General features: G+C 34.4%; 2 protein-coding genes and 1 pseudogene across 25 annotated transcripts; all 3 read right to left on the bottom strand.

Annotated features, from left to right (window-relative positions):
• Positions 1-5397: 5397 nt before the first annotated feature.
• On the bottom strand, positions 5398-6680 carry LOC132800251 (putative disease resistance protein At3g14460; annotated as a pseudogene).
• A 269-nt stretch (positions 6681-6949) lies between these two features.
• LOC107428220 (uncharacterized) lies at positions 6950-11279 on the bottom strand. 24 transcript variants are annotated; one of them, XM_060813373.1, is made up of 5 exons: positions 10416-11279; positions 9347-9417; positions 7920-9238; positions 7526-7743; positions 7011-7148 (listed from the first exon to the last, which is right to left on the bottom strand). In XM_060813373.1, the coding sequence occupies exons 1-3, from the start codon at positions 11216-11218 to the stop codon at positions 9072-9074; spliced, it is 1041 nt and encodes a 346-aa protein (XP_060669356.1). In that variant the 5' UTR covers positions 11219-11279; the 3' UTR covers positions 7011-7148; positions 7526-7743; positions 7920-9071. The 24 variants fall into 24 exon arrangements, with proteins under 24 accessions (XP_060669357.1, XP_060669372.1, XP_060669353.1 ...); XM_060813372.1 differs by having other exon boundaries at positions 7526-7739; XM_060813370.1 differs by having other exon boundaries at positions 7009-7148; positions 7631-9238.
• A 3645-nt stretch (positions 11280-14924) lies between these two features.
• Positions 14925-16568, bottom strand: LOC132799349 (putative disease resistance protein At3g14460). The gene has a single exon (XM_060813517.1). The coding sequence runs from the start codon at positions 16566-16568 to the stop codon at positions 14925-14927; it is 1644 nt and encodes a 547-aa protein (XP_060669500.1).
• Between the last annotated feature and the right edge of the window lie 11 nt (positions 16569-16579).

The following is a 16579-nucleotide window of genomic DNA, read 5'->3' as shown; positions in this document are numbered from 1 at the left end:
AAACATCTCAAAAAATATCACATAACATAAAAGGATCAGAAAAACCACCCTGGATCACTTCAAAGATTTAGGATCTTCCTTCCTATGCTCCAAAATTATTTAGAAATTTCAAAATCTTCAAAAATACTGGATCCACTAACAATCTTAAATGAATACGAAAATCCTAAATTAAGATCCAAAGCCCTTAATATTAATCCTAGTAGCTTTTAGGGTTAGAAGAAAAAGAAGAAAAGAAAAAGAAGACTTACCCGATAACCTAGCGTCGCAAAATTGAAAACAACGTGAAAGTAAAATAAATATATATATATTTTTTTCCTTTTTATAAAACCAAAATAAAATAAATACCCTTAAATATTTATTTTTCAATTTCCTAATAAAATTGAAATATACTTATAGGTTAACCTATTAGGATAAAAACTCTATTTTTTAAAATAAAAAATAATTATAAAACTTAAAAAAAGACAATAATATTATATATATATATATATATATATATATATATATATCAAATATACCGTATATTACACAAAGCATGACAAAGCAAGATTCCATTTCATTACTTGATCTCTGAAAAAATGAGTTAGTAGATCTTGCATGACAAAGCAAGTTTCTATTTCATTACTTGATCGCTGAAAAAATGACCTCGACACTAACACAATAAAATATCTATCACCTACATCTTCCATTTTCTTATTTCTTTTGGATTGCTGCAAAAATTTTCTGCCATCCACAACAAGACCAGTTGATGCCTTCGAAATGTGTAGTCCTCGTGGAATAATGAACAAAATGCAAAACATCGCTTTAGGTGTGAAGGAAGATGGTGGTCGCTCAACCTGAAAGCAGGTAGAATATTGCTCTCGTTATCCGACAGATCCCAAATCTCACTCTCTAATATGTTTTCCCATTCCTCAACATTTAAGAAGAGCGTAGGGGCCTCCAGGCATCTTCGCAGCTACAGGAAAGCCCCTTGCATTTCTTGACAATTTTTCTGCCAAGTACTTCCAGTGCTGGATGTGCAGTTAGATTCTATATATAGATAGCTCAAAAAATGGTGTTTACGACTTCATATGCTTGAAAAGTTCAGACATCTGACATGTATGGAAAGGAAAAAGGAATGAAAAGAAGATTGGTGAACCAAAGCAGTTGTCATCCGCATCACGGCCTAATGGTGCAAAATTTATCCAATACTGCAAGTCTGCAATACAGGAAAGACATGTAGATGAAGGACCAACATGCATGTTCAAGCGTATACGTACATGTATATACATATATAACGCTAAAATCCTATTCAATTCATTGAAAAGAAGAAATATTGGTTTGGAGAAGTGAAAGAATAAAGAAGCCATCACGGTGGCCCTGCTCTTATGTTTTCAGTTCCCGTAGAGAGAAATGGAGTAAATTCTGCTGTAAATTAAATATAGAGAACTATTCAGTGCATTTACAGGCCCCCACCCAAAAAAAAAAAAAAAAAAAAAGGAGGAAATGAACATAAATTACAGAAAAAACAAAAAACAAAAACACAAAATAGCTATTGCTAAGGGACAATAAATTATAAAAATAAAATCCAAAATAAATAGTTAAAATTATTAAGATAGCTTCCCTACAAGGCGTTTAGATACTTTGTCCACACGTAATTCATTAAATCAACTCACTGTTGATTAGAATCATGGGGATGTGAGAAATCTTGTTCCAATCTTGGCCTTTCTTCCTTTGGCATCTTTCTTTTCTTGCCATCCATAGATATGTAAAGAAGCAAGAAACTTTGGAAGCCCTTATTCTGGCACCTTCTGTAATTATGGACATGAATAGATGTACAGCTTTTTGTGAGAGAGGTGAGTTGTTGAAGCTCCTTTATGTTCAGGCTTTTAAGACATGGAAGTTTATGCATCTCAAGACAGGTAAGAGTGACGGGTAGCAAATCCTCCTCTGGGAAGGATTCCACTCAATGTTCATCACCAATTCTAAAGTGTGTTAGAGGTTGGTGGCTTTGCAGATTCCACTTACTTCGGTCTGAAATGAGTGTGGAGCATTTCTGACCATAAGTTTACCCAAATTAGAAGGTAGACTGGTTTTGTAATGAAACTCCAACGGTGGACAATCACATATCCTCAAGAATTGCAAAGATGGGAGATGGGTATGCCTTGCCTGAGGCAGCCACTTAAGATTCTTACAAGCTAAAATTGAAAGATGAGTCAGACTGGGGGCATCCAAACCACCCGTAGGACAGCCATGGATGAACAGATGTGATAGAGATGTTAGGCTGTAGTCAAGCCCATTTGACATTCACAGACTATGAAGTTTGCCACACTTGTTAATATACAGACAGACAGAAATCCAAAGTAAATAGTGAATGGTGAAATGGAATAATAATTTCTTACATTTCTTGAATTCTAGTTCTGTCAGGGTACTGGGAAAACATCCTGCAGGAAATGATTAATAATGTTCTAATATAAAAATAATTGAAAAAGAAAAACTTTATCTTGGTGAGTGTCTGGTTGGTTTTTCCATATGCATTGAAAGACAACAATGTTATTTTCAAATTCTTAACTCACAAGAAGCTTTCTTATCAAACAATAAACAACACCAAGTGTTGGTCATGGTGGTGGGACGCTTTATAAACACAACTATTAGAAGCTAGTTGACAAAAGTTTTTGGTTTTCCCTAGTCAAAGAGGTAATTACTTTAACTTTTACTATTTTCTAATTTTTCGTAGATGAAAAAAATGTTTTTATACAGTATTCCATAACAGAACACACACACCAAAGAAAACTGAATGAAATACAATAATGCTTCATAGGCACTGAGCGAATGATCCATGGAGCAGTCAAAATAGGCAATTTCCACAGCGTTTCAGCTTTTGTTATCATGAAGATACAAGTAAGATATGTACTCTCAACCCTACTGTGTAATGGAAATATAATAAATTTTATCCGCATTTTTGTTTACGTGAGTTAAGGCCAACCACGTACAGCTTGAACTATTTAAAAATATTCAAAATTTATAAGACCTCAAATAATCCTCGTTGGCCTTCAAAATTCTGAAATTCTCTTTTACCTGTGGAAACTATTACACGATGGGCAGATAAAAAATTGAAGTTCTTAGATTTGGAGTTCTGAATTGGAAAAAAAATTGACATGGAATACGAAAAAGATTAATTTTTTCTTCAGTAAGGAAACAGTTTCATTAACTAAAATCTACTTTAATTGACCGATGAACATGACAAAAGCCTAGCCATCATTCTAAATTTCAAAATTTACTGAAAAAATAAAAATCAATTTCAATTTAATGAATGAGGTTCCATTTAAATCAGAATGTATTAAACTGCTAAAAATATACGTTAAGAAATGCAAATTACTCGGAAATTCTATACAAAAATAGATACTTTCAAAAATATGTTTAGAACTTCATAAGCTTGAAAAGTTTACACATCAAAATGCATGAAAATGAAAAAGGAGTTAAAAAGATGAATGTGGAACCAAAGAAAATGCCACCCCATTGCTTTTACCCTTTGATTCAACCTAACAGTGCACAATTTCTCCGACACTGCAACTCTGCAACACAGAGAAGACATATTGATGGAGGATGAACATGCATATTTAAGCATATATAAAAAAAATATATCTAAACTACCATCCAATTCATTCAAAAGAAGAAAGGACAACATTCAAAGAAACCCCAAATATATTGAACTGCAATTCAAATGGAAAGAAAAAGAGAAAAATTTAGAAGACCTAAAACTAGGACATGCCTAGCAAAATTAACATATCAGAGGAGAAATTGCAGAGTAACAATATGAGAAATATTTTTAAAAGATTATGGCACATCACATTAAGGTTTCAGTATTATGTTATCAGCAGCCAAAAATCCTTCGGCACTACTAATACAGAATTTAAGTTGGCCATATAATCCGATCCATACATATATATATATATATTTATACATATATGTAAAAATATCCATAAGCATGTTCTGGGAAAGCAATACAGAGCAGTGCTTAACTTCAGATCTTAATCATTCAAAGAAAGTTGGTTTGAAGGTTTTTATCTGAGTATCTAAAATATCAACAATATCGTTAAATAGTATTAAACAGAAATACACGGTATCTTAAAAAAAATCAACTTTTTTATCAAATTATTCACCTGTACATCAGCTTGCAGGAAAAGATCCAGCCACTGCAATGCTTCCTCCATCCGTGTAATTGTAACCTCAGCACCAACCACAAAAATAGCTGGTTTTTTGCAACAGGAAGTAAATCTCTAGGAGAAAAAAAGTGTTGCCAGCAAAAGAAGAGGCCCGCCATCGACTGCAGTAAGACCTGACAGCAAGGAATTTGAAGAGTTGAAACCTATCAAATATCAACTATCAAATAAATTAAATTTTGCAAAATGGAAACAGAAAGACCATGCCAAATCCACAATTAAGAAATGCTCAGTAGAATGAAAACATATGGTGGAAAATTGGAAATGCTTTACATCAATAATAGGGATATGGAGAGACTATCATTAGTACAATATTGATGAACTATATATATAGAAAAAGTAATGACACCCTAAGATAGAAGATTTCCCTCAGGCCACAGCTCTAATGCTTAGAATTCAAATGCCACTCACGCACAACAAATTTAAACCCAGAAATATGTCTAGCACTAACTTCTCAGAGACGAATGCTTGGTTAACATGCTTTGTCTAGTTTTTTTGAACATCAACAATCTCTATAAACAAATAAATGGATACACGATGGTTACCAAAATTCAAAAATGTTAAGAAAGTTGGAAAACCCATCATGGATGGTATGGTGAAAACTTAAAAAATAATATTAGAGGAAAAAAAAAAGGTTAAAATTATTAAAGAACTAGATAAATTAATAAGAAGATGGTGGTGAAATTTTTTTGACTTAGTGGACTTTCTCAACTTAATAATCAAGAAACAAGCAGGTGAAGCTAAAAATTGTCAATCCCCTAACGCTTTGTACAGAGGGAAACAGAAAAATAACAAAAATAAAAAATAAAAAAATAAAAGAAAATGGGAGAAGTGAAAATTTTCTGGAGAATGAAGACCCGAACCAAACTAGAAAGTAAAAGATAACAAAGAAGCAAAAAGAAAAAATAAGATAACAATAACAATAGAAATGGAAGAGAGAGGGGAAAAGAAAAGAGAAATGAGTTAGAACTAGAAGCAGTGGTTTGCCTCTGTTCTAGGAATAGGAGAGTACAAAGAATATGTATGGGTTACGGAAATTTTAAAAAAAAAAAATTCTGAGCACAGACAGTTATGGAAAATATACGGAACAAATACTAGCGAATTGACATATTAGAGACAATAATACTATTTAAAGCTACAAACAATATGAAAATACGTTACCAACCTACGATGCATGCAACTTGCAATAGTCATTCCCTTAGCAAATAACCTCGCCGTCAATTACAATGATGGGGATGTGAGAAATCTTGGCCCAGTCTTGCCCTTTCTCCTTCTGGCATGTTTCTTTCAGCAATGGACATCCATTAATATATAAATGAGTAAGAGAGGTAGGTAGCCCTTCTTCTGGCAACTTGTGTAATTGAGAGCAGTTTTCGATAAATAAAGAAGCGAGTGAGGTGAGTTGTTGAAGCCCCTTTATGTCCAGTCTCTTAAGACTCCCAATCCTGATGCTCAGAGAAGGAAGAGTGGAAGGCAGCAACCCCTCCGGAAACGATTCCACACCTGCACTTTCACTTTCATGCTCATCAATCGTAAAGTGTCTAAGAGCTTGGAGTTTTTGCAAATTCCACTTCATTCGGTCAGCAATCAGCTTAGAGCAGCCCCAAATATCAAGCTGACCCAGATTAGAGGGCAGACCACCTTCAGGAAATGACTCCACTTCTGGACGGTCAGAGATCCATAAATATTGCAAAGATGGAAGGAAGTTATGCATTTGTTCTGGCAGCATCTTTAGTTTCTTGCAACCTTGAACATCAAGCTGAATCAGATTTGGAGCATGCAATCCTCCTTTTGGAAAAGATATGAAAATGGGGCCACCAATTCTCAGAGTTGTTAGGTTCTGGCATAACTGCCCATCCGACAACGTGAGAGATTCTAAATTTTTACACTCGTAATTTCAAGATCCTTGAGGTTTGGAAAGAAATCCATGGGAAAGAATTTAAGTGAGCCAGAACCACCACAACTATTAATTATAGAAACCTTTTGAATGGATGAGGTTTTGAATGAGTGGTGCATTGGGAATTCTAGTTTCTCACAGTCCATGATTTTTAATTCTGTCAAGGTAGTTGGCAAACATGCGGTAGGAAATGTAATTGGGGATGAACAAATATTGCAAAGATGGAAGGAAGTTATGCATTTGTTCTGGCAGCATCTTTAGTTTCTTGCAACCTTGAACATCAAGCTGAATCAGATTTGGGGCATGTAATCCTCCTTTTGGAAAAGATATGAAAATGGGGCCACCAATTCTCAGAGTTGTTAGGTTCTGGCATAACTGCCCATCCGACAACGTGAGAGATTCTAAATTTTTCCACTCGTAATTTCAAGATCCTTGAGGTTTGGAAAGAAATCCAGGGGAAAGAATTTAAGTGAGCCAGAACCACCACAACTATTAATTATAGAAACCTTTTGAATGGATGAGGTTTTGAGTGAGTGGTGCATTGGGAATTCTAGTTTCTCACAGTCCATGATTTTTAATTCTGTCAAGGTAGTTGGCAAACATGTGGTAGGAAATGTAATTGGGGATGAACAATCGTGAATACCCAGCTATTGAAGATGACACCTACTTGGGCTTTCCCTTAATATATCGATAAATGATTCTACACCATGACATCCACCAATTGAAATCCATTCCATTGTTTGTGGCAGTTCTTGTAGCTGTAGCTTTTCACACTTGCCTAAATTCAACTTATGGATTGCTGGAGTCCTTGGCAGTGACGAAAGGAGAACCTCACTTTCATAAATTTTAAGCTTTGTTAAACATGGAAGGTTGTGAGGCCAGTTGCAATCTCATCCAGGAGATCATCTGCATCAAGGGAAGCATCTTCAAGCTCGTCCAGCCACTGCTTGACATCTAGGTTGGTGATCTGCTTCTCCTCAGCATCTTCACCCCCCATTGCTTTTACCCTTTCTTTCAGCCTAACAGTCCACAATTTCTCCAGTGCTGCAAATCTGCACTACAGAAAAAGAGACATATTGGTGGAGGACCAACATGCATATTCTAGCATAAAGTAATAAAATAATAATAACAATAACTAAAATCCTATTCAATCCATTCCAAAGAAGAAATATTGGTGTGGTGGAGAAATGATGGAACCAACAAGCCATCATGGTGGCCTTGCTCCTCTGTTTTCAAACCCAGAGAGAGAATGAGTTAAATTCCGCTCTAAATTTAGAGAACTTTTCAGTGCATTTACAGTAAAAAAAGAAATGGAAATGAACACAACTACCAAATTAAAACAATAAAAAAAAAATAGCAATTGCTAACAGAGAATAAATTATAAATATAATATCCAAAATAAATAGCTAAATTTATGAAGATGCCTTACCTAGAAGGCATTTAGATACTTGTTTGCACGCATCTCATTAAATCAACTCACTGTTGATTAGAAGCTTATCCATCTCAAAAGAGGTAAGAGTGATAGGTAGCAAACCTTACTCTGGAAAGGATTCCATACAATGTTCATCACCGATTCTAAAGTGTGTTAGACCTTGGCGGCTTTGCAAATTCCACTTCATTCCATTTGCAACCTGTGTACAGCACTTTCTGACCACAAGTTTACCCAAATTAGAACGTAGACCAGTTTCATAATGAAACTCCAACAATGATGAACAATCACATATCTTCAAGAATTTCAAAGATGGGAGGAGGGTATGCATAGCCTGAGGCAGCCATTTTAATGTAAAAAAATAAATTTAATGACTGTAAATTGTACAACGTACAGAGTCAGGTAACCTAGTAATTGGAGTGCTAGGCAGGTCAAGGTAGTGAAGATGCCTTAATTCACCAATTGATTCAGGTAACTGCTTCAAATTTTTACAGCCAGAAAACTTTAATACTCTCAAACACCTCAACTTCAAGATTACATGATTCATTATTTCATCAGATAAGTAGTGAAAGCAATACTTGGGAAAAGCTGAACAAAGGCAAAGCATTGCTTTAAGTTTGAGGGAAGAGAGCAGTGACTTGCCTCAAAGCTGGTAGAATATTGCTCTCGTTATCTGAGAAATCCCAAATCCCACTCTAATATCTTTTTCCCATTCTCCAACATCTACTTTAGAGCGCAAAAGCCCTCCAAGTGTTTTTGTAGCTAAGGGCAAGCCCCTGCACTTCTTGACAACTTTTCTACCAATTGTTTCCAAGATTGGATATGCACAACAATGTCCATTGTCAAATGCATGCTTCGCAACTAGTTACCAGCAATATTCATCTTTTAAGTGTTCAAGATAATGGTTTGGAACAGTGCACATGATCTATGCAGAACTTTCAATGCATGCTGTTACAAGAATCTTGCTTCCTTGAGCACCATCTTTGAAAGTTTTAATCAGGTTGTCACAATTAACGTAGTTTTCATTCCACACATCATCCAAAAAAATCAAGAATTTCTTTCCCATTAGCCCCTCGTTCACCCTTATGCGAAGTAAATCCAAGTCTGTGTTCTCACAAGAGTAAGAAGTTATTGCAGAAAGAAGCGTTTTTGTTATTGTAAAAATATCAAGTCTTCAGTAACACAAACCCAAGATTTAAGCTCAAAGTTCTCCTTAACCTTGTCATCATTGTACACTAATTAGGCAAGGGTGGTCTTGCCAACCGCAGCCATGCCCACTATTGGAATCAGAGATACATATTGCAACCCACATCACCTGTTACCAACAGCTTGATTATGGCCTCCTTATCACCATCTCTACCATAAACCTCGGTTTCTTCTATCAAGGATGTAGTTGGTATTCTCGGTGTTGGTTTCTCACCAACCCCCTCTTTGAGACCAATGAGATCTTTCTGTTTTACAATGAATTCTAGTCTCTCAAGGATCTCCTCCATCTTGGTCTCCATATCTGGATTGTAGGAATTCAGAGAAGTAGGGATAATGTTACTTACCTTACTAGTGCCAGCTCTAGATTCAGCTTCCAACTTGAATTGCAAAGCATCAGTTGCAATCTCATCCAAGAGATCATCCACATTGAGGACGCATCTTCAATCTCGTTCAGCCACTCCTTCACTGCCTGGTTTCTTATTTGCTTCTCCTCTGCATCACTAAGCACTGCATTAACAGATAATAACATAATCTTCAGTTTCTTAAGCAGATCATGATTGAATTTCTTTCCACGCAGGTAGTCCACTCACGAGAAGCCATCCTGTCAAAGAGCACCTGAAATGTAGCAGACAGAAAAGCTGCACCAACAATGTTGTGACCATGAATTCTTTTTCATTTGCACACACCTAAGAGGGAATGAAAGAAAGCTAATATTAACCTGAGAACCGGTAGCACTTGATTTTTTTGAGTTCTGCGTAAGAAAATGGAATGGATATTTCCACCCATTGCTCACTTCTTCTACAGCTATTCATTGTTGGACATTGAAAAACATGGCTTGCTTGCAGGGGCGGATCTACCAAAAACCCAGGGAAAACTATTTTATTTATTATTATTTTTAGCCTAATTACAAGATTGTTACTGTACTATAATATGTGGCCCCCCACAATTAGCAATTTCCATTCATTCATTCCCACACAGCTAATCTGCTTTAAGAAAGCTAAAGAAAAACAATTCATTATATGGAACTTTAACTTTTAATAATCCCAATGATGCAAAAGAGAAAACTACTTTTGTTTCTCTTTTGTTTCTTCTTTTTTCTTCTTTTTTGCTTCAGAATGGCAATTCAGAGTCCCCACTAGTAATCAGGCTATGTATTCATGTGTCTGGAACAAAGCCATTCATATATTCATCTGTTTGGGACACAACCATTAAAATGTAATTGGTCTTTTGACACATACAGAGAGATGCATGGGATGAAAATGGGGAACTTGCTGACACGGTGCTCTTCATCAGGAAATGGAATTGCATTAAGCTTCTAATAATTTATTTCTACTAACTTTTTACTTTGTTTTTTCTTCAATGGTTTAGTCATATGTATTATTTGTTTTCTTACCAATGTGAACAAAAATGGCCAACATCCAGACTCCTTTGCCTCACTGTTAAGCTACTTTACATTGCTGGAACATATCAATGTTGCTTTATGATCCTTTTATTCTTGGGATTATGGTCTAAATATACTGATCTTCACTATATGAAATATGTCAATGTAGTTTTGTTTATTATTTGAATATTCGAGACATTAACAGCTCTAATCCAACTTATATTGACAAATTTTTAAGTTACAAATTACTCAAAATTCACGCATGAAAAAATAATCCAAAATAAAAAGGAAAGGAAAAATTACAAGTATCTTTTTTGATTGAGCACCTTCTTCAAAAGAGCTTCACGTCCAGGAAATGGGTTCTTCCAATTCTCCACCATTCCATCTTTGTCATCCTCATTGTCTCTCTTATACCTCACCTCCTCTTTCTCCTCACCAATCCCTGAATTTCTAACTACACCCCCATCATTCTCCACAATTCCCAACTTCCCCTCCTTCCCCACCTCCCTCCTCACCCTTAATCTCTCCCTTCTCTCTCTTCTCTTCTCTCCACCTTCAGGAAAAACCTCAACTTTCCTACCCATTTCCTTTCCCATCTCTTTTTTGCCTCCATCTTTACAAAGTCTTGGAATTCTACCCCCTTTAGAGGTACCCAAAAGCTCAAAATTGACTCTGCTCCATCCAACCTTGTCATTGTTATCCCAACCAAACCTCTCACTGATTTCCAACAACTCGGCAACAGCACTCAAGTTTCCTGAAGAAGAAGAAGATGATGAATTACCATTCAATACATTTTGGGCCAATTCCCACTCTATACGGTCTTGGTAAACAGGGTCTTGGAGGACATGGTCAGCTAGCTTTGCCCACTCTTCGAAGTCACGGGCTCTGAGATTCTTGGAGACCCATTTGAGGTAGCGTGCAGGAAGGGTACCTAGCATTCTTCCCTTGTATTTTCCAAAGTCTATGACTCTATCTCTAGCTGCTGGGATTGTTGCTGTTATAGAGAGGGGTGGTTTGGAGGAAGAAGAAAAAGAAGGGGTTTTGGGTTTGAACGAGCATGTAGGAGTGAAGAAAATAGATGGAGAGGAATGGAAGAGAACAGACATTGATACGAATGTTAGCAAGAAGAAGGCAGAGGGGAAATCAAATAAAAATAAATTACAATTCTTTTTTTTTTTTTCATTTTCATCGTATTTATACTTGTATATTTGCAGTTTTACGATTTCTTGTTTTATAAATTATTTACTTGGAAATTAATTGCAACACAGTTTTATTATTTATCTACGGTATGTTTATAAGATTAGTGAAAATGTAATTTTTTTGAAAAAATAATAATTTTTTTATTTGAATATTTACTGTAAAATGGAAAAGTGTGATCTAGAAAATTAGATTCCCATCAATATAGAAAAATATGTTGAAAATTTATTCCCATCTATATAAGTGTCATTCTAAAAATCTCAAAAAAAATAGTTTTAAACTTTTTTTAAAATACATATTTATCTTTAATTTATTATAAAATATTAAATTTAATTATTTATCATTCTTAACTTTCTTATTACTTACTAAATAGATCAACAGAAAAAATAATTATCAAAAAATTAAATTCCAAAAATCAATTTTCCTCTCAACTTTGACACTTCCCAAACATCCCATTAAAAAAAAATTTTATTTAGACACTTTTATTTTCCCTTAATTTTATTCCAAGTTATACTTTTAAAAATTATATTTAACATCGTTTTTGTCATTTTCTAAAAGCTAATTTTAAATGTTTAAAATTAAAATTCTATTTTTATAATATTATTTGATTATAAAATTTTAACTTTCAACCTTTTTTTTAACCCTTTTGCTAAAATTTGATATATGGTTTTTGTTTTGATAAATAAATAAAATTAAATGAGGATTAATGACTGTTTTTCAAATATATGGACTTAACTGTAATTATAAAAAATTTAAGTGGTCTAAATTAAATTTAATTTTCAAATAAAGACTTTTAAGTTTAGTTTAGTTACTAGAAGTATGGTACCTGTCTAATAAGGCTCCAAAGGCTAAATTAATGACAACATCTTACTTTTGAAAAGCACGTTGCGAATTCGAAAAAAATAATTTTGATAGTAGAATTTATAAGATATGATATACATGATTATGGAGGTTTCTCCAATTATTTTAAGTGACTTTTCAATAATTATTTAATTTGTATTTTTTAAAATCATTAAATAAGTGATTTTTTAAAAACAAAATTACAAAAAGTGATTTTTTGTATCTTGTTGTTAAACATTACATATAATACTTTTTATCTACTTGGAAGTAATTTTGAATTCTTAAATCACTCTAAACGGATACTAAACCACCTACATTTGTTTTAGTATAACACATTGAGACAAGCTTAGTATGTGAAGGGATTTTGATTTTTGGGTTACAATACAAAAAATGTAATATCCCTTTCTAAAAAAATATTTGAAATTTAAAATTTTGGACTGATTGATCAACCACCTATTTAAAAAAAACTCAAAATTTATAAAAAAAAATAATAATAATTGACATGGAATACGAAAAAGATTAGTTTTTTTCTTCAGTAAGAAAACAGTTTCATTAACTAAAATTTAGTTTAATTGCCCCCATGAACATGACAAAAACCTAGCCATCATTCTAAACTTCAAATTTTACCCCAAAAAGAAAAAAAAAATTCAATTTGTTTCATTTACCTCATAATGTATTAAACTGCTAAAAATATACATTAAAAACTACACATTACTAGGAAATTCTATTTTAAAAAAAAACAGATACTTTCAAAAATATGTTTACAACTTTATAAGCTGGAAAAGTTGACACATCAACATGCATGGAAATGAAAAAGGGAATTAGTAAGAAGAACGTGGAACCAAAGCAAATGCCACTCCATTGCTTTTACCCTTTGATTCAACATAACAGTGCACAATTTCTCCGACACTGCAACTCTGCAATACAGATAAGACATATTGATGGAGGATGAACATGCATATTTAAGCATATATGATAAAATATCTAAATTCCCATTCAATTCATTCAAAAGAAGAAAGGACAACATTCAAAGAATCCCAAAAATATTAAACTGCAATTAAAATGGAAAGAAAATAAGAAAAACATAGAAGACCTGAAAACTAAGACATGCCTAGCAGAATTAACATATCAGAGGAGAAACTGCAGACTAAAAATATGAAAGATATTTGTAAAAGATTATGGCACATCACACTAAGGTTTCAATATTATATTATTAATAGCCAAAGATCCTTTGGCACTACTAATACAGAATTTAAGTTCTAATATAATCGGATCCATATATATATATATATATATATGTAAAAGTATCCATAAGCATGTTCTGGGAAAGCAATACAGAGGAGTGCTTAAATTCAGATCTTAATCATTCAAAGAAAGTTTGGTTAGTAGGCTTTCATCGGAATATCTAAAAGATCAACAATATCTCTTTATAGTATTAAACAGAAATATACGGTATCTTTTAAAAAAAAAAAAAAAAATCAACTTTTTTATCAAATTATTCACCTGCACATCAGCTTGCAGGAAACGGTCTAGCCACTGCAATGCTTCCTCAATCCATGCAATTGTAACCTCAGCATTAGCCGCAAAAGTAGCTAGTTTTTTGCAACAGGAAGTAAATCTCTAGGAGGAAAAAAAGTGTTATCAACAACGAAAAAAACCCCACCATCGACTGCAGTACGACCTGACAGCAAGGGATTTAGAGAGTTCAACCTATCAAATACATAAATTGTAAAATGAAAACAAAAAGAACATGGCAAACCCACAATTAAGAAATGCTCCGTAGAATGAAAACATATGGTGGAAAATTGGAAATACTTTACATCAATAATAGGGATATGGAGAGACTATTACTAGTACAGTATTGATGAACCATATATATGGAAAATGTAATGACACCCCAAGATAGAAGATTTCCCTCAGGCCACAGGTCAAATACTAGTAACATCTAACAAAAATTCAAATGCCCCTCATGCACAACAAGTTTAAACCCAGAAATATGTGTACAACTAACTTCTCAGAGACGGTTGATTGATTAACATGCTTCGTCCTTTTTTTTAACATCAACAATCTCTATAACCAAATAAATGAATACATGAAAGTTACCAAATTAAAAAATGTTAATAAAGTTGGAAAACCCATCAAGGATGGTACGGTGAAAATTTAAAAAAATAATATTAGAGAGGAAAAAAAAAAAAAAAAGAAGTTAAAATTATTAAAGAACTAGATGATGATGAAGAAGAAGACGGGGGTGAAAATTTTTTGAATCAGTGGACTTTCTCAACTTAATAATCAAGAAACAAGCAGGTGAAGCAAAAAACTTGTTAATCCCTTAATTTTTTACAGAGGGAAACAGAAAAATAACCAAAATAATAATAATAATAAAAAATAGAGGGAGAAGCGAAAATTTGCTGGAGAATGCAGAGGAAGAAACCCGTACCAAATTAGAAAGTAAAAGATAACAAAGGAGCAAAAAGGAAAAATAAGATAAAAATAAAAATAAAAATGGAGGAGAAAGGGGGAAAGAAAAGAGAAATGAGTTAGAATTAGAAGCAGGGGTTTGCCTCTGTTTTAGGAATAGGAGAGAACAGAGAATATGTATGGGTTAAAAAAAGACAAAAAAATTTCTGAACACAGACAGGTATGGAAAATATACGGAAAAAATACTAGCGAATTGACATATTAGGGACAATAATAATATTTAAAGCTACAAACATATATGAAAATACGTTACCAATCTACGATGCATGCAAATTGCAATAGTCATTCACTTTCTCATCAAATACGCTCTCTGTCGATATGAATTATCGGGATGTGAGAAATCTTGGCCCAGTCTTGCCCTTTCTCCTTCTGGCATCTTTCTTTCAGCAATGGACATTCCTCAATATATAAATGAGGAAGAGAGGTAGGCAGCCCTTCTTCTGGCAACTTGTGTAATTGAGGGCAGCATTGGATAAATAAAGCAGTGAGAGAGGTGAGTTGTTGAAGCCCCTTTATGTCCAGTCTCTTAAGACTCCCAATTCCCATGATGTTAAGATGTTCAACAGTGGAAGGCAGCAACCCCTCCTCCGGAAACGATTCCACACCTGCACTTTCACCTTCACGTTCATCATCATCTTTAATTACAAACCATCTAAGAGCTTGGAGTTTTTGCAAATTCCACTTCATTCGGCCAGCAATCAGTTTCGAGCAGTTGAGAACAAGAAGTTCAACCAGATTAGAGGGCAGACCACCTTCAGGAAATGACTCCACCTCTGGACAGTTAGAGATCCACAAAGCTTCCAAAGATGGAAGGAAGTTATGCATTTGTTCGGGCAGCATCTTTAGTTTCTTGCAATATTGAACACGAAGCTGAATCAGATTTGGGGCATGCAATCCTCCTTTTGGAAAAGATATGAAATTGGGGCCGCCAATTATCAGAGTTGTTAGGTTCTGGCATAACTGCCCATCCGGCAACTTGAGAGATTCTAAATATTTACAGCTCGTAATTTTAAGGAGCTTCTTGAGGTTGGGAAAGAAATCCAGGGGAACGAATTTAAGTGAGCCAGAACCACCACAACTATTAATTATAGAAACCTTTTGAATGGATGAGGTTTTGAGTGAGTGGTGCATTGGGAATTCTAGTTCCTCACAGTTCTTGATTTTTAATTCTGTCAAGGTAGTTGGCAAACATGCGGTAGGAAATGTAATTGGGGATGAACAATCGTGAATACCCAGATATTGAAGATGACACCTACTTGGGCTTTCCCTTAATATATCGATAAATGATTCTACACCATGACATCCACCAATTGAAATCCATTCCACTGTTTGTGGCAGTTCTTGTAGCTGTAGCTTTTCACACTTGCCTAAATTCAACTTACGGATTGCTGGAGTCCTTGGCAGTGACGAAAGGAGAACCTCACTTTCATAAATGTTAAGCTCTGTTAAAGATGGAAGGTTGCGAGGCCAATCAACATTCATCAACTTATGGCATCCTCTTATTTCTAGTTTTTGGAGGTTGGGAAAAACTTCACCATCTTCAACTTCAAATGAAGACCATTTTTCCCAGTTTGACATTTTATGGAAGCTTAAGAATTTCAATGATGCAAATGCCTTTCTCTCTGAAGAACCATAGAACTCAGCACCCACACTCACCACTCCACTGAGTTGTTCAATATGAAGAGTTGTGAGAGAGGGGAGCTGTCCAAGTCGTGGCAAACTGTTGCAATATTTACAATCAACAAGTCTTATACTTAGCATGTTGCAGAAAGAATGATCCCCCAACCAATTTGGGAATGCTGTACCCCCATATCCATAAATGGAAAGCCTTTTCAAGTTTGTATGAGGCAAAAGATTTTCAAGTACTTCTCTGTCATGCTTTGAATCATTAGTATCATCTTTCCATGCCAAATTCAAAGCTTCAAGATACTTCTTGTCCATCAACTTCGCTT

The sequence above is a fragment of the Ziziphus jujuba genome, chromosome 12, assembly GCF_031755915.1.
Source record: "Ziziphus jujuba cultivar Dongzao chromosome 12, ASM3175591v1".
Classification (NCBI taxonomy): Eukaryota; Viridiplantae; Streptophyta; class Magnoliopsida; order Rosales; family Rhamnaceae; genus Ziziphus; species Ziziphus jujuba.
The sequence above is the reverse complement of the archived record's forward strand: the minus strand, read 5'-3'. Positions and strand labels throughout refer to the sequence as shown.

Bases quoted from the DNA above. Each gene is read 5' to 3' on its own strand.
- LOC107428220 (XM_060813370.1), bottom strand. From the start codon at position 11,218: ATGTCTGTTCTCTTCCATTCCTCTCCATCTATTTTCTTCACTCCTACA. The intron at 9,418-10,415 runs GTAATTTTTCCT...ATTCCCTCTTAG, and splicing joins CTCAATCAAAAAAGATACTT to GTGTGTGCAAATGAAAAAGA. The intron at 9,239-9,346 runs GTGCTCTTTGAC...CTGTTAATGCAG, and splicing joins TTCTGTCTGCTACATTTCAG to TGCTTAGTGATGCAGAGGAG.
- LOC132799349 (XM_060813517.1), bottom strand. From the start codon at position 16,568: ATGGACAAGAAGTATCTTGAAGCTTTGAATTTGGCATGGAAAGATGAT.